At 35.4% G+C, this 26,689-nt stretch overlaps 2 protein-coding genes across 2 annotated transcripts in view; both read left to right on the top strand.

Moving 5' to 3' along the window:
• The first annotated feature begins 1,757 nt into the window (after positions 1–1,757).
• On the top strand, positions 1,758–14,216 carry tgfbi (transforming growth factor, beta-induced). The gene is made up of 17 exons (XM_065266514.2): positions 1,758–1,915; positions 2,070–2,168; positions 7,112–7,176; positions 7,250–7,407; positions 7,542–7,706; positions 7,920–8,066; positions 8,142–8,283; positions 9,753–9,965; positions 10,049–10,186; positions 10,273–10,418; positions 10,802–10,938; positions 11,359–11,489; positions 11,809–11,933; positions 12,864–12,966; positions 13,048–13,109; positions 13,273–13,297; positions 13,559–14,216. Exons 1-17 carry the CDS (start codon positions 1,776–1,778, stop codon positions 13,618–13,620), a joined length of 2,058 nt encoding a protein of 685 aa, XP_065122586.1. The 5' UTR covers positions 1,758–1,775; the 3' UTR covers positions 13,621–14,216.
• An 11,953-nt stretch (positions 14,217–26,169) lies between these two features.
• The window catches only part of smad5 (SMAD family member 5), an 8,940-nt gene continuing 8,420 nt past the window's right edge, over positions 26,170–26,689 (top strand). Inside the window, exon 1 of the mRNA XM_065271688.2 lies at positions 26,170–26,689. Coding sequence (XP_065127760.1) covers positions 26,552–26,689 — 138 coding nt within the window. The 5' untranslated portion in view covers positions 26,170–26,551.

Raw genomic sequence — 26,689 nt, 5'->3', positions numbered from 1 at the left:
TCCTGTTATTTAATAAACTTCAAAAACAAATTCAAAATATTAAAAGAAAGACTTTATTGGGTAGGCAGTGCGATAGGGGAAAATCCCTTCACAACAAAATACCACACAGCTAATGGACCATTGGGCCAGTCTAGAGGAGATGAGGGGTCATTAAACACCACCACTATTGTAGAATATATGAAAATCCCAAAACTCAACTCGTATACTATTGCCTGCATGGCCAGGCTTGCCATTTCCATCTTATGACACATTTATGGTAAATCATCTAATAGACTTTCTGTGCAGCACCATCTGTGCAGACAAATACTTGGTGGTTGACTTCATTAATTTAATTGAGTGAGAATCACTCTTTAAATGAGTATGAGTTTGTATTAAATGTTAAGGTTGTATAAAAACTAAACAGCTTCCACAGGATACTGATGCCTTTATAACATGCGATATTTAAATGTCACCATTTCACAGGTTTATGGCATCATTTTCTCTAATGTGATCCAACTGTTTAAAAAACGTAACCCTTTTTTATTGTGCAGTTAAATGTTTATTGAAAACACACTTTAAATGATTTCACCTTTCTGTGAATGCATGCAAAAACTTTATGTTATTGTTTTGCTTATGGATTTCAGTTTCATATTTGTGTACTAGCTTTTGGCATAAAAACAATATATTATTTTAATTACATTTTTTTAATATAAAATCTGTGTTTTCAAAGTACTGTACGCCTGTTTAGAAGCCTGTTATATGTACAATGTGTGTCAAGCAAACCGGATAAATGTTTTTTATGGAAATCATGAAGTGGGTGTTGCAGATGTTTTGACAAAAGATACGTTTTGACTGAAAAGACTTGCTGTTTCAACCTGTCCATGTGTGCTGAACATTATTTAGGCTATTACTTTATAAAAGAAATACTACTCTGTTGAGTGACAAGTGAAAGGTACATTTCTCAATTTAAGATGTTATTTTAAAGCACTAAAACTCTTTAGCCATTGGCAGAGCGGCACAAATGTAGAAAATGCATTAAAGTAAAGACTCCCTTAGGACTTTTAACTTATGCCCATTATTCAAATCTGAGTTCAGTTTAAGTATAGCTGTATTTTTAGCAACTTGTGTAAAAGCAATGTTTTAAAATGGATGTTGTATAAGATGTACTGGGACAGTTTGAGGTATAGAAACCTCAAATTGTACCTATTTTTTTACTTTTTTATTTCTCTTAGAGCTTATTAGGTCCTTCTCACTGTATTGCACAATAGACAGAGAGTAAGATGAAACTTTATGAGTTCTTCTTCAATGCTCTTTGAAACCGGTCCATCATTACCCATACAAATTGATAGTACTGTATAGACTTGTCTCCATTCCTTCTGTTGCCAAAAAAAGTTTTTATATTTTTGACTATTTTATTTTTTTGTGAGTTCATTCATGAAATGCTTTGTAAGCCTTTTGTAACATTTTACAGTGCACTAAAATAATTCTGCACGTGTACATACAAGTAGCATAATATTACATCAACAATGATGAGAGTTGAGAGTTGTTAAATAGCAGACTGCTCTTATTATTTGGCTACAGTATTATTATAGTAAAAACACCAAAATGTTTTTCAATGTATCATTAAGTTTTATCACGCAATAACAATTATCTCAAGTTTATGTTATACAGATACACAGTCCTTTATTATCTATAAGAAAAGTGTCATGTTGCACTTTTTCATGTTGCACTGACCCCCCAAGCTCCTCCCAGAACAGCACAGGGGTCTGTTGAGTATATAAGCCGGACTCTGTTGCATGCAGTCCGGGTGCAGATTCAAGATGAAGCGCTTAACTCTGATCGCTCTGGCCATCTCATTCATCGCGACAGTTTTTGCCGCAAAATCCCCGTATCAAGCGGTTCTTCAGCACAGCAGGATACGAGGAAGAACTCAAGGGTAATGACCACATTTAGTCATTTTAAAAAGTACAATTGAACTATCATTGAAAAGTTATTTTTCTGCAATCATACAAAATGCATGAAGTCCGGTGACATTTAGTCAATGAATGGGACCTTACATACTATTTACATACTGCCATTCGTGTTTGCAGCCCAAATGTTTGTGCTATGCAGAAGATTCAGGGAACGGATAAGAAGTACTTCACCAACTGCAAACAATGGTATCACCGCAAAATCTGCGGCAAACCAACGTAAGTTAGCGCTGATATCTTCATCTATCTATCTATCTATCTATCTATCTATCTATCTATCGCAGTCATTTTGTTAATGTGTGAACTGTTCTGAGATACATTGAGATAAAAGGATTGCAATAATTGTTCCAATTCGCTTTGAAGTAATTTTTCATAATTGATCTTGGTTTTCCAAAAGTAATACAGTATAGGACTGTTTATGGTTGTTCATTATTGTCAGAGTGATTTAAAGAGCAAGAACAGTTGTAAAAAAAGATTGTTACAACACATTTTAGGGGTTTCTCTGGGTCACTGTAGACACAGCTTTGGTTAAGTATCTCCCAGATAACAACCTACTGGAGTGCTGAGGAGGAAATGTGTTGTAAACCCTTAAAACTCTTAATATATAGCTACTCACCAGCTGTGTAGCCTGTAAAGTTACAGCTTTACAGAGCTGTATTTAGTTACACAGCTGAGACACAGAGTAGAGGTACACATATAAAATAAAATACAAATGGAATTGAATTGAATCTGATTAATTGTCAGTAAAATAGATCATTGCATATCCAGTGGACCAACTTGTTACATTTACTGAAATTATTACAGGAGTAGTTTCTAGTTGTCAGTTGATCTGCAGGACTGTTAAAAATAAAAGTTGAATTAACTTTTTAAAAATATTCACCGGTAACAACTAAAAAAATTAGTTGATAAAGCTTAAATGTTTTAGGCGTTACCACTTCAAGTTTTTTCACCTTAAAGTTTTCACTTGAAGTTAGAAAATTTAAATTTTTTAAGTACATACATACAACTTTCACTTTTTACAGCGAGTCTTTTGGAAGAACTGACATCTTGGTTTAAACTAAAGGCGACATTTCACAAGACATTTTTAAGATGTCAAATAAATCTTTCTTGTCTCCAGGGTACGTGAGGTTTCTCAAAATATCATATAGGTAATTTATAATACAGTAACATGTTAACATTTTCACTTTATTGGTGTGAGCAAATATGTGCTGTTTTTGTGTGTGTCCTTTAAAATGCAAATGAGCTGATCTCTGCACTAAATGGCAGTGCTGTGGTGCAGATGAAGGGGCGGTATTATCCCTTTCTGACATCACAAGGGGAGACAAATGACCAATTTTTTTTCAAATGCTTGCAGGGAATGGTTTACCAAAATTAAGTTACTAGGTTGTCACATTTTCTAGGTTGATAGAAGTTGATTATAGCACTAAAGTAAGATTTCCATGATATGTCCCCTTTAACTATAATTCAGTCAAGTTTTCTTATTGTATCCAACAGTCATATAATGCTTATACAGCTAACAGGGTATTTGAGTTCAACTTGACAGTAGATATAGAAGAATGCTGTAGTAATGGCTACCATATGTCTCTTAGTAATTGGTTTCAGTGCTTGTGGGGTTAAATTGCTTAACATCTTGCACAGTGCATTAATGTTGACAAATCTGATTGCCTTTCTGACTGAAAGGTCCAAACCCAAAGCGCCAAAGACCTGGAACTCAGTGACAACTTGAATAGAGGCTCTGTTTGACTGACATCTACCTAATTCCCCCACAGGGGAAAAAGATATTATGAACCCTGAACATTCCATAGAGAAATATATTAGAGTTGAGGAGGTACAGCATCTTCAGGGTTCATAGCATGGAAATAAACTGACAAGGACAAAATAAATAAGTATACAGAGATTTTGTACACCTTTAAGGTTGACATTTTGGCACAAAACATCACAAAATGTGTACACTGTCAGAGAAAATGGTCAAAAACAGTCCTGTCACTGGGGCAGTGCCCTTTAAATGGGACATATTATGAAATTCTGACTTTTTCCATGTTTAAGTGGTATAATTGGGTCCCCAGTGCTTCTATCAACCTAGAAAATGTGAAAAATATCAACCCAGTAACTTAGCTTTGGTAAACCATTCTCTGCAAGCATGTGAAAAAATAGGTTATTGAAATTTGGCTCCCCTTGTGATGTCAGAAGGGGATAATACCGCCCCTTAATCTGCACTATCCAACCACGGCACTGCCATTTAGTGCAGAGATTAGCACATTTGCATTTAAAAGGACACACCAAAATGGCACATTTTTGCTTACACTTACAAATTGGCAATTTTAACATGTTATAATAAATTATCTATATGGTATTTTGAGCTAAATCTTCGCATACGTACAAGATTTATTTGACATCCTAAAAAAAAGTCTTGTGAAATGTCCCCTTTAAAATGTCCTAAAATGTAGCCTTTGGTATATGTATACATTTGGTACCATTTGATGTACTTAAATGCACTCTTTGGTACCAGTATGTACGTTCAGGTACTAATATGAACTTTTTTTTAAATGGTACCACCCCAGTGACAGCTAGGGACCACTTTTGACAGAGGAGTGGGAAAGCAAATGATCTTGGAAAATTACAGAATCAAGTATAAAATCAGTCTAGGACAAACACACACAAATTAATTATACTTAAAAATGAAGTGTGCCATATATTAGTCATATTCTAATCATACAACTGTTTTTGTTTAAACTGTAGCTAGGCTATAGCAATATTAAGAAACAGGGAGAGAGAGATAAAGAGGGAAAATAAATGTATTTTTGTGAACTATAAACATTGGTTGAATAGGTGAAAGGTGGTTGTCATGTTTAATGTTTGGGTCTGGATTTTGTAGTTTTTGTTTATGTCTGCAATGTTTGTGTGTAAAGGTATGATAAACCGACAAATTCTGAAACAAATTTAGGTTGTTTAAATAAGGTATAAAACAACATAAACTGTTCTAGGAATATTTAACGTGCTTAAGTGTGTTGATGTGGTTAGCAAATAATGTTGGATTAGTTTTACATTAGTATTACTACAGTATACACATTGACTACAAGATGTTTATTAATTAGCATAAGGATTGAGTTTGTTTTCATTATTTTTATGATACAGTCTTTGAATGTTCCAGTGATTTTCAAAGTTAAAGTAAACTGTTGAGACAGAGAAGGACTTGTTTTATCAACCTTGCCGTTTTAAACAGTGTTTCTTTCATCGCAATTCTCAAGAAAGCAAAGGGGAAGTCAGGGTTGCTATGGGGGCTTGACTGTTTTTAGGAAATGACTAAAATCAGGAGTCTTGCTGAGGATCCCCATACACATACAAATTATTCAATATTTACCAGAGTTCTGTTCACAAAATGTCTGTGTGAAAAAGGTGAGTCTCACACTTACCCTTAAGCAAATGACAAGGATGGATTCTGTCAGACTGAAGTTTTCTTTTTTGGGGTTTGGAGGTTTGGGGTTTTGGGAGAACAATTGCACTCTTTGTATGGTTGGTTCATAAAGGTCATTGCAGTGAAACAGGATGTTGCAGGTCACTTGAGGAGAGACCAATAATTTAAACAATTGTGCCTTCAATTTGATTGCCATCTGGTCCAAAGACCCTTTCTTCAGCTAAATATCTTTGATAATATGAATGTAAATCATTGGGTAATGCAGATGTTATATTCATCAAAGTATCTGATCATATCATCTTTAATATCAGTGGAGATAAATGTCTTGATTGGTGAATTTATGTAGAGCTGTTAATTCTGGGAAAAAATTTAAAGGTTTCATTTCTGTTTAGGGAACTGAAAACGTAAAAGATCCAAAATGATGCATCAGCTTTGCTATTCATACACTAAAATAGAGATTTCAACATAATTTCTTGTATGAAATACTTATTGCGTTCATCTTGCCACACCATGTAAAGCTTCAACGTGCACAATACATAAATGATGCCGCTTGGCTGTTTATTTTGTCATAAATCCATGACTACCATCTTTGTTTATGCTGGCAGAGTACAAACAGGAGTTGAGTTACCATCTGTTTTGATAATCAGTTCAGTCTGCTCTCCAGCTTTGTGTGTTTTACAAGTCTACCCCATCTCTGAATGTCAGGATTGTCGTCTTTGTTTAGATGTACCTTCTGGTTTTCTACTCTAGTAAGATGCAAACATTTTGTTGGACATACAGACATACAGTAACTAATCCCCTAAGAATAACAATCCATCTATTAAAAGCACATAATATATTATTAAAGGTTTTATTTTGTAATGAAATGAAATATACTTTATTTTCCCTAGTAGGGAAATTAGTAGGGAGATTCCAAATCTCTGTCAAATAATCATCACGTATTGTAGGAAGAAAAATTAAAGGTATAGTTGGCCCAAAAATGAAAATTCTCTCATCATTATCTTACTCTCATGTTCTTACAAACCTGTATAAATTTCTTTGTTCTGATGAACATAAAGGAAGATATTTTGAGGAATGTTTCTAACCAAACTATTTTTGAGCCCCATTCACTTCCATAGTATTTTTCCTACCATGGAAGTGAATGGTGCTCATGATCGGTTTGGTTCCAAACATTCCTGAAAATATCTTCATTCGTGTTCATCAGAACAAAGACATTTTTATCTTGTTCTCTTAAAAACAAAGACAGCAACTTTTCTCTTCACATTTTGTTATAGCTGAATGTGATGTATATTGGTAATGCATAAAAATATGTATATAACTGGATTAGCCTACGATCTTAATATTTTTCTGAAATGGGAAACATCCATAGAAAAGCAATCTGTCAATCTCCAGTCTTCCGTGTACTGCACCTTTGCTTGGTGGTTCCTCAAAATTTCCCATTGTTTATATTGGCAGCTGTGCTGGTCTTTCAACTCCCTCTCTGGAGTTTCCTCTGGGCAATGCTGTACCTCTAAATTCTTCTTCTACCAAAGGAAATTAGATTTTATGACCCTGTAAGAACAACTCAAGCATATTTATTATGGAAGTTCATGGCATGAGATAAATAAAGACGTACAGTAGGGTTGTTATCATTGCTTTGTTTGCTTTATTATCCTAATAGAGAGAAATATAGACCGGATTATCTTTTATAAAGCAAAATCGAGCACAAAGTGACTTTTTTTGTTCTTTCTTATTTTTTCTTTTAAAGGGTGATCAGCTATGAGTGTTGCCCTGGCTATGAGAGATCTATTGGAGAAAAGGGTTGTCCAGCAGGTAAGAACACTTCATTAACTCTGTTTAAAAAAGTATAAGCTCCCAAAATTAATAGTATCCCATTTTTTCAAAGCTCTACCTCTGGTGAACATCTATAAAACCTTGGGTGTGGTTGGATCCACCACGACTAAGATGTACTCTGAGAGAGCAAAACTTCAGGAGGAGATTGAAGGGCCCGGCAGCTTCACATTCTTTGCTCCCAGCAACGAGGCTTGGGCGGCACTTCCCGCTGTGAGTTTACTAAGAAGATTAGGAAAAGAGATGAAGACTTCTTTATCTCAAGCCACTATTATTATATAGATCATGTACCTTTGCATATTGTACATACTTTGGTTAAGTGTAAACTATTTTAAAATGTCCTGTAGGAAATTCTGGATGCCCTGGTAAGCAACGTAAACATTGAACTCCTCAACGCTCTTCACTACCACATGGTTAACAAACGGTTGACTTCAGATGATCTAAAGCACGGTGCCGCCTTTCCCTCCATGTACCAAGACTTTGATGTTCATATCCACCACTATTCCAACGGTGTAAGTTAAATATAGCCGGCCATCAATTTGCTGCTTTTATCAACAAGAAAGAGATTTGTTTAGAATTCCTTATTGAAAATGTTGTTTCATTTATGTTTGGTTAGTGCTATCGAGCATTGCATCTTGACTAGTGTTTATTCCAAATGATTTGCAAGCTGTGAAGCTGCGTTTTTCATTCTTGTATACATGAGCAGTCTGTGTGTTTTGTTGCAGATTGTGACAGTAAACTGTGCACGGCTGGTGAAGACCGACCAGCATGCCACCAATGGAATTGTGCACGTTGTTGACAGAGTCATCACTGCCATCACAAACAACGTCAACTCTATGATTGACACAGATGACGACCTGGAGACTCTACGGGTAGATGTCTTTTTAACAAGGGGTGGGAATGCTTGTTTTGTAGTTTTATAACCTCTATGTTCTCCTATGATTCAGACTGCAGTTGCTGCAGCTGGTCTCAACGGTTTGTTGGAAAATGAGGGCAGCTACACAATCTTTGCTCCGACCAATGAAGCCTTTGAGAAGATTCCTCCAGACACACTGACTAGGATTTTGGGAGACCCCGTTGCTCTTAAAGGTATTTTTACTTTGTGATTGAATTTGTTATTTCATCCAAAACTAAAAGTCTACTTAGATGAAATGCAGAGCTTAGATATAAAACCCACTAAAAGCCACGTCTGTCAAAAATGAGGAAGGAAGACGAATGTGTAACAATCATGTATTAGATTTATTAACTTGGGTCCTTTGTGAGTATATGTACCTGAATACAACCCAAAATTGTCAGTCACATGAATCACAGTTCCCCCTAATGTGTAGTTCAGTTTCTTCATTTTTAACTTTTGAATTCTGAATTTCATCTTTTGCAATGTTTCTAGTGGCATCTTAAGTGATTTTGCAACTGTTTACTATGTCTTGTCCAAAGAAGTGGAGTTTTTTGAGAAGTGGTTTTTTTGCCAAAAACGTTTTGGGCTTTGCAATGAAAGACAGTCCAATTTGTTAAATCCTAATGAAAGTGACATTTGTGAAAATAAAGCATTTCAATTACTGACTAAAAACCTTTTCATTGCCATTAAAGTGAAATTTCTGAACACAAACATAAGAGTCTGATAAGAAAACATGTCAGATGCACTTAGAGGGTTTTGCAGTGAAAGACAATCAAATTTGTTAAATCCTAATGAAAGTGACATTTGTGAAAATAAAGCATTTCAATTACTGACTAAAAACCTTTTCATTGCCATTAAAGTGAAATTACTGAACACAAACATAAGAGTCTGATAAGAAAACATGTTAGATGCACTTAGAGGGTTTTGCAGTGAAAGACAGTCAAATTTGTTAAATACCAATGAAAGTGACATTTGTGAAAATAAAGCATTTCAATTACTGACTAATCACCTTTTTATTGGCATTAAAGTGAAATTAATGAACCCAAACATAAGAGTATGATAAGAAAAAATGTCAGATGCACTTAGAGGGTTTTGCAGTGAAAGACAGTCAAATTTGTTAAATCCTAATGAAAGTGACATTTGTGAAAATAAAGCATTTCAATTACTGACTAATCACCTTTTTATTGGCATTAAAGTGAAATTAATGAACCCAAACATAAGAGTATGATAAGAAAAAATGTCAGATGCACTTAGAGGGTTTTGCAGTGAAAGACAGTCAAATTTGTTAAATCCTAATGAAAGTGACATTTGTGAAAATAAAGCATTTCAATTACTGACTAAAAACCTTTTCATTGCCATTAAAGTGAAATAACTGAACACAAACATAAGGGTCTGATAAGAAAACATGTCAGATGCACTTAGAGGGTTTTGCAGTGAAAGACAGTCAAATTTGTTAAATACCAATGAAAGTGACATTTGTGAAAATAAAGCATTTCAGTAACTGACTAATCACCTTTATATTGGCATTAAAGTGAAATTAATGAACCCAAACATAAGAGTATGATAAGAAAAAATGTCAGATGCACTTAGAGGGTTTTGCAGTGAAAGACAATCAAATTTGTTAAATACCAATGAAAGTGACATTTGTGAAAACCTACTTTAGATCTGCTGAATTACCACATCCTGAAAAACCTGCACTGCTCCGAGTCCATCGTGGCCGGTACACCTCTGGAGACCTTGCAGGGCACAGTTCTGGAGGTCGGTTGCAATGGAGAAGGGATGACCCTCAATGGCAAAGCCATCATCACAGAAAAAGATAAACTTGGAACCAATGGAGTCATTCACTACATCAATGAACTCCTTATTCCTGATTCAGGTATGACATTAAAAAAAGACTTCAGCCAAACCAGCCATTGATTTTTTTACCAAGTAAATGTCCTGTGTTTTTTTGTCTTCCAGCCAAGACCCTTTTGGAGCTTGCCGAGGGATCAGTTGTTACTACAGCCACAAAGCTTTTGACCGATGCCGGTCTTACCGATCACCTTATTGGCTCTGAGTCTGTGACCCTGTTAGCCCCACTGAACGATGCATTTAAAGGTTCATTCACTCTGTTTTTTTAATAAATTTGTGCTTGTATTGATATCAGAAATACTTATTTTACTATTACAATATTGTGTGTGTAGGCAAAAGCTTGACAGTCACACCAGACATGAAGAAACTGCTGAGGAACCATATTCTCAAAAGCAAGTTTTCCTCCAAAGGCCTTTACCATGGACAAGAGTTGGAAACTCTTGGTGGATTGAAACTTAGAGTGTTTGTGTACAGAAATGTAAGTGTGGGATTCATTAAACAGATCCAAGCAGTCATTTCTATATTTAGATCATGCAAAACCATATAGCGCAATAAGGGATTCCAGCTTTACTTTTGTCTAGTTTTTGCATTATTACATTTTACACTCCTCATTCCAATCCATCTAAACAAGAGTCGCAATTTTATTTCTAACCCTGTTTTAGCTGGCGGCGTGGGTGGTATGGTATTCTGAGCTCTCACATTTCTGCTTTGTAATGAAATTCACAGACCACTGGAAACCTATCCTTTGGATCACCTTAACATTTTCCACAGCTCTCTTTATACACCATCAGACTTAAAAAGAACCATGATGATCTGCTTAACCAATAACCCAAACCATTTCACTTGTTGTTGGCTTTGCAGAACCTGTGCATCGAAAATGCCTGCATTGCCGCCCATGACAAAAATGGCCGATATGCAACTATGTTCATCGTTGATAAGCTTCTGACACCCCCCATGGGAACCGTTATGGACGTCCTGAAGGCAGACAATCGGTTTAGGTGAGAAGCCAAAAAATCTCAGTCAAATGAAAATCCCTGTTTTGAAGTTAAAGGTTCGTATGACTCTTAAAGCCTATCTAGAAGAAATGGGAGAGCATCATTTGCAGTGCAAAAACAATAACTCATGTCGATTTTGGAGCTGGAATGACCCATAAAAATCCCACCAAAAAGCGTGTAATTGTTTTCTCAGACTTATTGAAAGAGAATATGCAGCTGATGTTTTTTTTCACCCACGTTCAAAAACCTCAATGTCACTCTCTCAAGACCTTTCAACGTAATTATCACAATGCTTGTTTTAACTTGAGGCTAATTGTTCACCAAATATATATAATGGACTGGGAGGAATTTAAGCTGTCATAGTTTTTATAGCCTCAGGATGTACCCCTAATGATGTGCTTTAATGAACTTTTGTCCATACAGCACCTTGGTTGGCGCCATACAGAGAGCAGGCCTGACAGAGCTCCTGAACAAAAAAGGGACCTACACCTTCTTTGCCCCCACCAATGCTGCATTCAGGGCATTACCTCCCGCTGACCTCAACAAACTCATGAGTACTTGCTTCAAACAATCGCTCCTGTATCACCATATGTTAGAAAGGCAGATGTTTAGTGCATGACAAGGGACAAACTGTTTGGATTTGTTGCTATGGGGATTTTGTACAAAAATGGTCAAAAAGCGGTCCTTAGCTGTCACATGTGGTGATTCATAAGAGTACCTCAGAGGTACATAATGATACAAAATGTATACATATCTGTACCTCGTACATATTAGGTCCCTTTTAAAGGGTACTACCATGGTGACAGCTATTTGGGACAGTTTGATAACAAAGAAATGCTTACATTTCATCTGTTCATGCAATGTTGTGCATAGGAGATCCTAAAGAGATGGCCAACCTTCTGAAGTACCATATTGGTGATGAGTTCCTGGTCAGTGGCGCTGTGACCTCACACACCAGACTGACGACCCTTGCAGGAGAAAAACTGGAGCTAGGCATGGTCAGAACTCAACCATAACATCAATATCCTTAATTATCTTGCAAAATATTGTATTTTTGTGTATTTTCGTGTGTCTTATGTGTGCTCTTTCCATAAAAGTTGAATATAAACTTATATCATCTTTATCATCATTTAACCACCTTCATGTTGTTTCAAACACATACACCAGAAATGTGTGATAAGAATCTTGAAATAGATATACTGTAATACAATATTAATAGTGAAAACAGACTATGTTAAAAGCATTATAAAAATATGACTCTTTATGACATATGACATTTTTGGCTTTTGTGATGAAAATGACATATGTCAGAACATTTACGGACTTTATTGAGGAAAGTTACTTTTAAAAGTAATGCATTCCAAGTTACTCCCAAAAAAAAAGTAACTAATTGCATTACTTAGTTACTTTTCATGGTAAGTAATGATTACGTTACTTTTTTTAGTTACTTTTGCATTACTTTTTCTTGGCAGAGGCTTGATTTCTTTCAGGATTGAAGGTGTTTTTTATGACTGAAAAGTCCTGCATTCAGAAATTGCATATTTCATCAAAAAAATTACGAGCTCAGGCCTGCCATCTTAGTTTCTGACTCGATCTGTTCCCACACAGGCGTGTACGCATAGAGTGCATATTGTGACTACGTTTAGTTTAATTCAGTACAAAATTATTTAATCAAATTAATTAAACTAAAAAAGTAACTTGGATTACTTTTTTGAAAAAGTAACTCAAAAATGTATGTGTACATTTAAAAAGTAATGTGTTACTTTACTTGTTACTCCAGAAAATTAATATTATTACGTAATTCACGTTACTTGTAATGCGTTACCCCAACACTGTTTACGGATATTTGTTTTTTCAATTAACTATTGCTTTAATCTGGTTTCCTCTGATAATTTTGTAATTTTATCCTGTTTTTTTTTCACTTTCAGCTTAACGCCACTGTATACGTGAACAGAGTGCCTGTGGTCGAGGGTGATATGATGGCTACCAATGGAGTTGTACATGCCGTTGACGTAATCGTAAAGCCAATGCGTAAGCAATCGATCATTCTTCCGATATTTGTTAATAACAAAAGCTTTTTTTATAACAGCATGATGTAAAAATCTCTTTTAGCTCCTAAAGTTTTAAGTGACCAGCCAGCCGTGTCTGAGTTCAGACGTACTTCTGCTGTTAAGGTTAGTAATTTCACCGCCTATTTTCCCCATGGATAAGCATTTCGCTTGCTTTTGTGTTTTCATTTAGTTCATTTGTTGTTGTACTTTTTTCTAATGAAGCATTTGAAATGTCAATTCAGTATGATAAAAGTAAATAAAACATCTTTCCAATTTTCAATTTCAGGCTGGCCCTGTGGTTATGAAAGACGGTAGGTTGTTTTTACTAACTTCAGTATTTTTTTCTACATAAATGTAATGCATAAAATGTTTCTGGTATATTATAAATGTATTTTTATTAATTTATTTATACATTAGATTATATGAAATGTATATTAAATTTACTATAATACTTATGATAAATAATATATTGTATTATTTATTATCTATTATTATAGATTCTCAAATCATTTTCATTATTTCTTAAATTTAATTGTGTTGGACATAAAAACATATTTCTTGATACATTACAGATGATCTCTTCCAGAGGATCCGGAGTAGTAAGAGCATCAGAACAGTGTCTCGTATCCAGTAAATTTACACCTGAGGAAGAAAATTCGAATTGATATCAATCTCCACCACATTAAGAGGATGCAAATTCACAGATAAAAGTCTTTTTTTGTGAAGTGGAGCGATAACTCAAAGACTAAAAAAACGCAGTCATCAAAATACAAAATACAGAAGATGGAAAGGATACATTAGAGTTCAGCATTTTAAAATTTTCAAATGCCAAAGACCCTTGGATGGAGAGCAGTTGTTTTATATCTTTATCACAAATACATTACAGACGTTTGGTATGTTTAAAATATTCAACATTAGTTTTTCAATTTCATTCTGAAATATTTTGATTCACTTGTTGGTTCAGGTTTTTGTTAACATTTTGTATTTTTGTTTGTTGTATTTGAGCATGTTTGCATGGTTTACGCTGGAAGAAATTCAGTTTGGGCAGATCAAAAACCAAATCAAGTTTGTCTTCAATTCCTGTAGTCTATAATTTAAAACCTGATGATAAGTAACTTGTGTGGATTATTTGTTACATTTTGTACTTTACCAAAGATATTTTGTTGAGAAACCAAAGATCCTTTTCTGCACATTTCATAATAAAATTACCATTTTGTAGCCACACCGTAATGGTTTCCACATTATCAATAAGTCCACGCCTTTGAATGTGGTTTGCTCTTGTTCTGATAATACAGTACAAATTTGTCTGTTTACTGAGCTCATAATGTGGTGTGTGTGGCAATTAAAAGTCACAAGGTTAAAATTCAGCTTGTTCCCAATTTTTATGCATGACTTCCACACACTTTTTTCTTGCATAAAAAAACATTTAGCTATACTTCTGCTTTAGGAGCTGGATTTCCCACACAAGACATATCAAGTGGCGTCACACAGTACCGAAATGGTTTTAATCCGAGAGCAAACAAAAACATCTTAACAATCTTGAAACAAACAAATAGTGAAACAAATGTTGTCCAGGTTGTATAGTTACGCTTACCTTGCATGCTTTTGTTCATGGTTTTTGAATAATTTGTCCCACAACTTGCCCATACTGGCAACTGTGACTAATTTAACTGGCATCTAGGAAATGTTCGTGCCCTTGACATTAGCAACAACAGATATGAAAAGTGTTTGATGAGCTAATTTTTCCATCCCAAATGCACAATCCTATTAAATTCACTTTGAATTGTTATTTCCTGATGTCCTTAAACCATTTTCCGATTTCCACTCGCCAGTTAACAATCACTTGTGCTCTAAAATGGCTTTGATTAATGCTTTGATGATCTCACCTGGAAAATGCTTGTTGTTTAAACTTGCCATTTTGCTTTACTTTAAATGTTATATCACTACAGTTACATAAATAAATCTTTGTTACCCTGGTCACATGGATAGGATGTCTTTAAGCTGAGACGGAGTAGGAAATATACAGAATATGTGTCCTCTCTCAGCTCACTTATCCTGAACAGAAAACTGATTATAATTTTCCAAAAGCATTTTAAACCCGGAGCAAAATACTGGCAGGTGCGTCACAGAGAGGAATGAGGTTTAGTGCTGCAGTCTACTGACAGACTGCCAAACAATCTTGAGTTTGTCCAGTGTGTTAGTCTGGTTATTACAGCATGCATTTTTTAGCAACCAAAGGTCAATGTGCTGGAAGATATTGAGGATACCCTACTGCTCCTTGAAACAGTTGCTATATGTTTAACCACATGGATAAAAATCATTACGTGGAAATGGATGTCAGGTCAAAAAAGAAAAATATCTGAGTTCTTCTTTTATTATTAAACCAGAGAAATGTGTTTTTATTTATTTTCTCTGAAATTTTAACTCTAGATTTGGTAAATACACTGAAAAAAATGATTCATTGAATTTAATCTATTTTAAGGTAAGTGGTTGCAATCAATTTATTTAAGCTACATTTAAACGAAAGTTTAATATTTTGTTTTACGTTACTAGTCTTTTTTGTTTAAATGTAGCTTAAATAAATTGATTGCAACCACTTACCTTAAAAAATTTATTAAATTCAATGAATAATTTTTTTCAGTGTATATGTTGAATCTGTGAGTTTCTTGGTCTGTAATGTTTACTTGTACATTTGACTGTTCATTTTATTTTGTTGTTCAAAAATGATCTGTCTTCATAGTTTTATGTGAAACACCCTTTTAATGCGAAACACATGCACAACCTCATACATACAGTTTTTCATTTTTTTTTAATCAAAATCCATGTCCTGCTATTTTATGCAGTTTATTGGAAAGCACTTTTAAAAGACAGCAGACATTTGGAAACCTAAATATTCCTTGGAAATCCACAATGAAGTCTGAGCTTTCATTCAAACATAATTGGGATAAAACAGTCATTTCATGCCAGTCATAAGATTCATATTAAATCTTTATACCGCATGCAGCTGTTCTCTTTTAGCCGAAGTGATGAAGCAAATGTTAATTCAAGAAAGATTTACAGTTACAGTACAGTGTGTCTTACTGTTGGTTCAAGAGGGCAGTGATATGAAGAAGACAAAATTGTACATAATAGGTTCTTTTGTCCTCAGACACACACACATGTTTTGGGCTCTGGGTGGATGACTTTGACAACATGCATGACCTGCTCTACATATGTTGCCCTCTTATTTGGCCTTTTGCTGTGTGGGCTTCACCCACAATAGCTCCTTTATATCACATTTAGCAGTGAGAACGGATTGTAGAACCAGGTTTCCAGTATCCATAAACCTCACAGCTTGTGAAAGGCTGAACCATGTGTGAACAAAATCTATGATGATGGTGAATAACAGGAATAAAAATTTAACTGAGGGATGAATGAAAACATATTGCTAATCAAGAAGAAATAATGGCCTTTGGCTTGTCACCAGACTGATAAATATTGTCTAACTGAAATGTAAAACATAGGCTATTGCAATTATATATCCATATGTGATTATCACTGATTTCAGGGGAACTGTTTTTAAAGTTGACATGCTTCTCATAACTCAAACAGGGATGTTTAAAGAGAAAGGCTGACCCCTGGTGACTACTTTAAGGATGTGTTCGTAAAGTAGCCTATGTTATGTTCAGAGGTGTTTGAAGGAGGTAAGGAATATATTTTAATGTGAGAGTTGTGGTGATGATAGATAGATAGATAGATAGATAGATAGATAGATAGATAGATAGATAGATAGATAGATAGATAGATAGATAGATAGATAGATAGATAGATAGATAGATAGATAGATAGATAGATAGATAGATAGATAGATAGATAGATAGATAGATAGATAGATAGATTTAGATTTATACAGCTCAATATAAATAGTCCTATTCAGATACTCAAACTAATAATGAATTTGAGTATGACCCCGATAGTATGCGCGAGAAAGCAAGCAGCGCGTAACCTGCTCTCCATTGGCTGTCTGAATAGTGAAGTTTTTAAAGCCAGACAGAGTGGAGCCAATTGTCGTGACGTCACACGGCCGTAGTACAGCTTCAAGACGGCCCAGCCGAAACATAGTAACCAGTTGTATCCTTCCGCATACATGGTTTTCATTCATTGTGATAAGGCTGTTTGCACCCAGGTTTTTTGTGTCTGCTTATTAGTTTCTTATTAAATAAATATAACCACAGAGTAAAAAAATAAATATCCTTTTTTTGAAGGAAATACACATAGTTTAACCACCTGTACCAATGATATTTATATGTTTGTATTAAGCTGCATATCCATTAAAAAACTTTGATTTAATTAATAATCTATCTGATTTAAATGTGAAAAACATTAAATTATTATACCAGTGACAAGAGGTTACAAGTGTATACATCCAAATCACTGTGTTTAATATGCTGTTATGGTTATTTTAAAACGTTAGAGTAAAAACGGCAAGACTCCAGGAATAGTATGACACTATAATAATGCAAAACCAGGCGATACATTTATGTTACAGAGTAAGTCTTCCCACTTACATTGACTCACCATCATGTCTAACTCCGATTTTTCAATATTATTACATTTTTATCTTATAGCCACTGTGGAGGAACCACAATCAAAAAAATGTCAACAAATACACACAATACAATACTATATATTTAATTTATCACAATACGTTCTTTGATCTTCCCAAATGCATTAGTTGATACACTGGAGGTCTATGAAGAAAAGTGGTAGGTTGTCAAAGAGGCGGATGAATATGCACTAATGTGCTTCGCCTCCAGTCTGTTTGACGCCAGGACGGGTGAGAGAGAGACAAGGGAAAGAGAGGCAGGAATAAAGGGAAAAACTCTGCTTCTTGTCGGTGTCTGTAAAACAGAGCAAAGGTCGAGAGACGCTACAACATATTTTATTAAAGGTACGCAATCTAATGATACTACATCAGCCGAAAGGCAATTCAACGGTCTGTTAACAACTTTATTTCAACAGGGATTGTGTTTTTCCACAGGGGGGTTGAGAAGTGATTGAAAAAGTTTCCTTGTTGTCTTTCCCCCTTTTTGTGCAAACGAGGCGAGGGGGGACATAATCAAAGCATACTTGTATTATTATATAGAATGTAAGTGCTTAAAATAGGTTATATAGAGCTATTTTAGTTGTGGATTGTTTATGTTAAATTGATGATGTACGGAACAGCAACCCCCAAATTGAAAATCTAAACTGCTAACTCGCTATGTAGCAACTCTGCTAGCAGTTACGTTTAACACAACAGAGTATACGTTTAACACAACAGAGGAAAAACTTAACTTTAAAGTTACCTAAAAATGATAACGTAAAATTGTGACCCTTCTCTTTATACAATTTTATCAAAAGTTACAGAAAATTTGTTTAAAGTAAATGTTACTTGTGCTGAACTCAAGTCATTTAAAGTTGCGGCTAATATAGCTTAGCTCCATACCTCTCGTTTAATAAGCCGATTGTTTCGATTTCACACTAAACCGCACACGTTTACCACAAAACACAAGGAAAGTGACATTAAACACTTTTGTGTTTCAATTGTAATTCGTGTTTAGTTAAAGAAAGTGACCTCGCATTCTTGTGAGGAAAGATGTGCGTGTCGTGGCGTGTCTCACTGGCTTCGTCTCAAAACCGAGTGGGCTGCCCACCTAGACAAAATTTTTGGGCATCAAAGTCACAAAAACTAGTTTGTCTAACTTGGGTATAGAGCTTCCTGGTTTTGTGAAAACAGCAGCTGAATGTGTGTTTTATGTGACATCCATTTAAAACCAATAAATACCACATTCAGATCCACGCTTATCTTTTATCTACCACCATCTCCCATCTGGGTGTAAAGTTTACGTTATAACGTCACCTCGATCCCTATCACCAAACATTTCAGTGTCTGTCAGGCTTTTAATCATTTATCTCCATGCACTGTGTGAAATTGTCATTGTGACTTTCTCAAAGTTGCTGGGCAAACTGTTTTGCTTGAAACTGTTTTGCTTGAAACTGTTGCAGATGGTCTTGCTTGAGGAAAAGTTACTGTGAATATGGAAATGTTTTGGAGATGGGATGGTTTGCGTTTCTCTGAGGGTTTATTCAAATTTTGTGTGTGTGCTCTAAAACTGTTAACCTTTTTTTCTATTTTGTGAGGTGTTACTAAACAGTTTTTATGTATTTTTAAAATGATGTTTTGTGGAGTATTAATGTCTGTCAGTAGTTTGAAGAAAGTGCTCTTGAAAGACATGAGCTTGTTTTTTGACCTTGGCAAAGGGGAGGTTTGGACACTGCCTGCTTGTTATCTGAGATCTGAGTACCTTTAAAGAGCAGCATCCTTATTGTCCTTTAAACTCTTCAGTGCATAAGAGAAAGATACAATACTTTGTGTTGCTGCTCATAAAGTAAAAAAGTTGTCAATATTTTCTATTTAATATTGTTTGTCTGCAGTATTTATTCGATCTGTAATTTTCCGTCAATCAAAATGCAGTGTTCGTCCCAACCGAAATCTTACTTTGCTGTCAAATAAGCATACTTTTGTTTAAAATATCAAGTCGGTTTCTTCATGCATTTTGATTTGAGTTTCTTCTAGGTCTTTTTTTTTTTGTTAAGCAAGAAAGGTTTTTATGATGGGTGGGGCAGTGTCGTTTTATATTACGTTAAAAAAGCATAAAAACGCCTTCTGCAACGGTTGTTTGAAATTCTGTTGCGCTTTTGCAATCGCAGAATTTGTTCCCATTGCGAGTCTATGTGTATCATATCAGCCAACATATAACATCTGTCACATAGATGTTCATGTAAGCACACACATCTGGTGTCAATCTTGATCTGCGATCTGATCTTGAAAAATATCGATTAAAATTGATATATTATACATTGGAGACTTATAGTTTTGTTTTCTGTGACTTCTTATTAGTATTCAACCCAGTAAGAAAAAAAAGGATGGTAGATCATTTACATAAGGAAGAAGGGTTATCCCTATTTGTGTCAGTGATGTAAAGCTCCAGGGATGAAGAGGTTGCATCAAGCAATTACACAGTCCCCTTCTGAACCACTGCATCTTTGTCTTAGAGATGGGTGTGACATCTCCTTTATTTAAGAAAAGATAAATGGTCATGTTCTGAATGTAAGAAATTAAAGAAGTTATTTTTCCAGATAATGTCTAGACAGCATTTATGACAGTCTTAGCATTTATGAAACCAGTCTCTTGAAATCATCTTCCCAACCAAATGAAATTGTGAGACTGTGCTCCTTTCATATGCTTACATCTGTCAGGCTCTGTCCTGATTCTGTCACTGAATTGTTTGGTGGCTCTTTTAGCCTGGCTGTTATATGTGTAATTTGATTTTAAAGATGTACATGGGTTCAGGAACACTAGAGGCTTTGTGACTGCACAACAGTGCTTTTAATAAATTAATTGATCCGGTAGTGAATAAAAGCGCCTTTTGTTTGGACTGAATCTCTATTACTGTCAAAATGTGACTCATGATAATGATTAAAAAAAGCAATTTTTTTTAGATTTAATGCATAGTTTTCCAAATTACATTGATCTTGAATGTATATAATTACAGCATGTAGCGTGTGGCATCTTGATGTTATTTTCATCACAGGATGAAGCACATTGCTGTTTACATTTTACAGGCGTATTAGCCTCACGTCAAGTAATTTCTCTTTATAAAGAAAAATGTCTTCCAAGCCTTGAAATGAGATTGCTAGGCTCTACATAGAGTAAAAGCTTTAAGTGGACAGTTTAGAAAAATCAATACGGGTGATGCTTTCTGTGCTTCTCATTTTCCAAATGGAGCAGCTGAATATGGAGGCAGGATGGAGATAGGGAACAGGGAAGTGTGTGTTTGTATTGAGCTATATTGCTGATCTGAGTCCTGTACTTCCTATTGTTAAAGCCTTGCTATCATCAGTCTCAAAGCAATAAGGGGAGAGTGTGGTTATTACAAGCTGATAGCTTGTTTCTGCTGATAAGCACAAATTTTTGTGTGTGTGTGGGCTTTCTGGTTGTGGTTAATCACGGGACTTTATTATTTGAAATGTAGTTTTACCAGTTGCATTGTTTTTTATTGATTTAACTGGATTTGAGATCCTAAGCAGCATTTGTAGTGTAACGTCATTTACAGAAATTTACCAAAATTACATAAACAGTGATAAATAGTTAATAAATGTAAATAACATTAAAGCACTTGCTCAGAGGCTGATGCAATTTTAAACTTATTTTGTCTGTGCAAAGTTGCATCAAGTGTTGCCACTTATATTTGAGCAATGCAAAGTACTGTAACCTTTATAGGGTATAAGGGAGTCATTGTCACAAATGGAAAAATGCAAACACAGAAATTTACCAGTGAAAAAACTTTAGAAAAGTCCCACTGCAACAATAAACTCTTTAGAGCACACTTAGGGGTGGTTTCCCAGAGAGGTATTAGACTAGTCCTACACTAAAATATATTTAAGAGCTGTCCAAACTGAAAACAACTTGCATTGACATATAAGACATGTTTGTTAAAACTAGTTATATTTCCTATAGGGCCGGGACTTTAACGCGTTAATTAAGATTAATTAATTACACAAAAAATAACGCGTTAAACATTTTTAACGCATTTTAATCGCACTTATTTTTGCACAGCGGAACATTTCTCATTGGATGAGTTTCGGCGGACTGATTATACTGGAGCACCAACTAGATTTCATGACTTCAGACAACAACAAACCACAGTTAACATGAACGAAGAAGCTGATGAGATCGCTTTGGTTGGCCCCGTGGATGGGAATTTTTTTTATAAAAAACGAACGGATGGAAGCGTCGATAAGAGCATGGTTGTGTGTAAGCTATGCAACAAGGAATTGACATATCACCCGCAGCACATCGAGCCTCAAGTATCATCTCAATGCAAAACATATAACAGCTAGCGTGGACGTTAGCCCGACTCCGGGTACAATGACTTGGTTGAACAAAAATAAACAATATTTTGTTGCTTAAGCTTATGTTTTCAGTCATTATTCATGGTATACTAAAAATCCATGTGAAAAAATAACTACTCAATGTTCTCAGGTCAAATATTTATATGTGATTAATTTCGATTAATTAATTACAAAGCCTCTAATTAATTAGATTAATTTTTTTAATCGAGTCCCGGCCCTAATTTCCTAATTAAACTAAGGCTTAGTCCTGGCTTAAGATAAATCATGTCCGGGAAACTGCCTCATGTGTTGAGGGAAAAATGTATTAACTTTAAAAATTGAAGCTCAATAATTCTGTTTTTAAACATTTCAAGTTTGTGGCCACATTTTATTCCATTGCAAGTGTCGTACTGTACTTACTTTTAATCAGAGTTATATGTATATTTTTTAGTTAATTTATTCTTATTAATAGTTTGAATTACCTTTTTTCCTTTTTTCATTGCAGCCACTATAACAGCAAAGCACAATTTTGACAGCTGTGTGCAAATACTTAAAATGAAACACAAGTTTTGTGTGATTCTACACTGCCCATGATTGCACTTTAGTGTGTCTGCAAACAAACGGATCAGCTTGGACATTTTTTAAGTCACGTTCAAGTCCTCCTGAAATGTAACAGGCTGAAGTGCACAGTTTTCAGTAAGTCGTGTTGGACTGACATGCGGATGGTGATGATGTCACTGAAGCCCATTTCAAGCCCGTTGACATAAGCAGAACAGAGGCTTAAGTCCAGTTTATAGTCGTGCGTAAGGTCTACGGTGGAAGTTATCCGTAGCCTGACATGCACCTCGCCAAATTTTTAACAGCGCATCAGTTCTTCGCGGACCGCAAGTGCTGTGACTGGTCCACTAGAACCGCTCCATCAGGTAAAAAAACTGCATCATATGTATTTACATTTGAGACGGTGAGAACAAAGATGGGACAAGTTAAGGAGTGATTTAACTCAAACTGCAACACAAGTTGCTGTTTATTTGCTTCCATCACTGCTGGTCTCAAAACATACACAACAAGCTGCTGTTTCGTCTTCGTTTGTGGGTTAAACTGGCCAAGCTGCTTCTTTATGGACGGTCACGCTGATACTGTGATAACATGCATGGATGCTGCCTACCAGCGGTCTGCATGTGCGTTTGCACAACGACGCAAAAGTATATATAAAAACCGACGCGTATCCTACGGTGTTGCAGCCATTGGACGTACGCACAACTATAATGAGCCCTTTACTGTCATGTTGTGTCTTGCCTGTTGTTTTCATTATAATTATTGTTTATCTTCTTAATTAACCTTATTACATGATGGCTCGTTGGAATGCTTGATTCTGATTGGCCAGTCGTGACATTTGCAGGTTTGTTGTTCTTATTATTTACAACCGCTCAAAACTAATAACACACAGGAACCCGGATGCTGCAAATCTTTTTGACAGGTTCAGTTTATTATTACACATCAGTATTTAAATTTGATGTATTTTAGTGACCTATATCACATTATATTTACAAATGATTAAACCTAATAGTGTGTTTGTGACATTTAAAAATCTTTCAATCTTAAACCGAAAATAAACTGGTTTTCTTCGCGGAAGGTCTGCATTTGTTAAAAAAAGAGCAAATTAAATATTTTAAATCAATATTAATGTTCCTTACTTTAGGTAAATAAACGTGTAAAGGCCTGTTCGCTTCACGTAGGTTTTCACACTATCAGGCCTTTTTTCTGCGATAACAGATAGACGGTTTCAGTAGTAACAACATAAACACGCGGCTTTCGTGGTCATCACGTAACTTCCGGTAAACTCTGCGAAGAATAAATAACAACAAAGTCCTTTTTAAAGTAGTTTATTTATATAACAAGCAAAATAAACAACACGTAGATAACATAGGAACCCAAAACATTTGTTATTTTCGAAGAGGATTTTGTATAAGAGTTCAGTTTCAGAAACTAATCAGACCATTAAACAAACAGAAACCGGAAGTAAAGTTCGGACCAGACGCTTATCGCGTCACCGCACGTGCGCCCGATGAAACTGTCTATACATTATCTCTTACGTAGCATTAACAAGATTGTTGCGTTTTGCATTTTTACAACTGTTTTGCATTGCATATAATCATTTTATAGAACTTAAAAAAAACTGTTAAATCTGGTTCTGTTAAATTTAGTTTTGAAAATGTAGTTTTGTTTTATATTCATCCAATTTTGTTTAAATTAAAAAACAGATTATTTTATTGTTTTTTAGTAGGGATGCTAAACAATTAATCGTGATTAATCGTTGGTAGAATAAAAGTTTTTGTTTACATCACATATGTGTGTAAACTGTGTATAATAAACATGTGTGTATATATATATATATAAATATGAACACATTCATGTATAATTTTAAGAAAAAAAAGTATATATTAAGTATTTATATTTATATAAAATATAAATTATACATAAATATACAAATGTATATACACATGTAAACATTTCTATAACATATACATGCATGTGTGTACATTTATTTATACAAAGTTATTATACACAGTTCACACACACATATATGATGTAAACAAAAACGTTTATTCTGCTAACGATTAATCGTGATTAATTGTTAAGCATCCCTATTTTTTAGTCCAACTCAAATTTATTAAATAATGAAACTAAAAGAAATGTTTCAACATTAATTCTGTAGAAGCGTTGTAATAAAAATATTTTAATAAAAGTACAAATAAAAAAGATACAACTCTCGTGCTGAGTAATGAAACGCTAACAAAAATGTGCACCTCTATATTTAAGCCGTAATTTAATTTAATGAAGACCTGTTTATCTCAAAGCTTAATTTATATTAAACCTGGTAAGTTTGCAAAGCTAAGTTTGTAATGTTATTGCTCTTTTCAAATGGATAGTATGGCCCGCTACGGTACCACGAGGATAAGCTAATCTGTCCTTTAGCAATGACGCTGGAAGTGACGATTCTCCCCGACCAATCAGTCATCTGCAGTGTTACACTTCACGTTTTATTATCAGTATTGCTCGCTAGGAACCTCTACCGAGGTGGTACTAAAAAAATCAGGTACTAGGTACTGCACAGTGGACACCCCCCAAAAGTGAGTTGTATTGAAATGTACCAGGCCATACTATCCAATAGAAAAGCGCTATTAGTTGGACAATTACATAACCATTGAAGTGTGTGCTATTAATGCATATGCTCGTCTGATTGTTCTTGCTTCCGTTGTATATATTGCTCAAGCACTGTTTACACACACTCAAATATAAGGACTGCTCTGTTCTGTGTGAACTGAGATCTGTGAACTGTCTTAAAACGGCATGAGGTACACTCGAATAAATTCACATGTAGGATTACTAATTCAGTATTCTTTTTTATTTAGAAAATAGGGCATTTTCAGTGCAAATAGCATTGTGCATGGGCGTAGTGGAGAGTGCTTTGAATAGCAATAATTTTGTCCTGAGCTCTGATATTTGGCAGCTGAAGAGGTCAAGGGGAAGGGATGTGGCTACAGGAAGCGCCTCTCAGAGGTCTGATATCCTTTCTGTCCTGGTTACGTACAACATTTTCAACAGCTGTGCTGTGCTCCGCTCATTCTCGCCCTGGGAGCTCCCTGGGTGGGGCAGCAGGGAGGCTGTTGCTTACAGATCCAACACAATAACTCTGTTGTAGTTCACCATAACACATGGCAGATGGGTACATCCTTACAGTTATTTAATCTACAAAACCTCAGATGTGCAAGTGTGTGGGTTTTATGGCTGTGAATGGGAGGTTGCTTTTTTGCACACATCCTTTGAATGAGACAACTGGCGTCTATTATTTTAAGGTCTCTATAATTGTGGTGAAGATAAATGGATGCAGTGGTTTTAATGTTTTGTCACAAAATTCACACAGAGATTAGAGACCAATCTTAACCATTGCTGCTACTGTAAAAAGCACAGAAAGATTCTTGGGTAATTTATTGTTGTTTAGTTCCTTATTTTAGGTTAAAATGTGTAAGATAAAATGTATGTTGGTTTACCAAGTATGTATACACTGTCCTACACATTTGAATGTAAAAGTTTTCCCACCATTTCAATCAACTTTTGCCTTCAATGCTTAATTTTAAACTGTCCTGCAATGTGACACATGGCGAAGATTAACTATGTCCATAACCTTATGTATATCAACTACCTATAGCCTGTAGACAGCATGAATACTATTTGTCTAATGTATTTGGAAGCTCATGTCCTTTTTTTGTTTTTTGTTGTTGCAGGTATTCCTTCTTGAAGCCTCAACCTCTGACCACCACCTGTTTTTGGCATGGATTAGCCTTTTAAAATCTAATAACTGTCTTAATAGGTATTTATAGTTCCTAACATCACCTTTCTCCCTAAATTGCCCTTTACACTAAATCTCAGAGTAGTTGTGACCCAGGTCCACCCCCCCACACACTTCACTGCAGGCCTTCCTGAGCCCTGAGCACCAGCAGCTGCGTCCTGCCTCAACTTCCTGTCCTTGGTTGTGCAAGGCTAAGCCTGTCCTTTCCCCCACACCCAAAACTCACACATAAGCATCTTCCTGGCACACTGCGGGACGACGGCACCTCAGATCCTGTTTCCCGGTGTAGCCCAGCACTATGACCTCCATGTCCAGCCTGTTCTCCTTCACCAGCCCGGCAGTGAAGCGGTTGCTGGGCTGGAAGCAGGGCGATGAGGAGGAAAAATGGGCAGAGAAGGCCGTGGATGCCCTGGTAAAAAAACTGAAGAAAAAGAAA

The sequence above is a fragment of the Paramisgurnus dabryanus genome, chromosome 16 (assembly GCF_030506205.2).
Source record: "Paramisgurnus dabryanus chromosome 16, PD_genome_1.1, whole genome shotgun sequence".
Lineage (NCBI taxonomy): Eukaryota > Metazoa > Chordata > Actinopteri > Cypriniformes > Cobitidae > Paramisgurnus > Paramisgurnus dabryanus.
This window is presented reverse-complemented; position numbering and strand designations above follow the sequence as displayed.

Coding starts and splice junctions, on each gene's coding strand:
- tgfbi (XM_065266514.2), top strand. CDS start 1,776: ATGCAGTCCGGGTGCAGATTCAAGATGAAGCGCTTAACTCTGATCGCT. Junction 10,187..10,272: donor ACTGAACGATGCATTTAAAG/GTTCATTCACTC, acceptor TTGTGTGTGTAG/GCAAAAGCTTGACAGTCACA. Junction 13,298..13,558: donor CCCTGTGGTTATGAAAGACG/GTAGGTTGTTTT, acceptor GATACATTACAG/ATGATCTCTTCCAGAGGATC.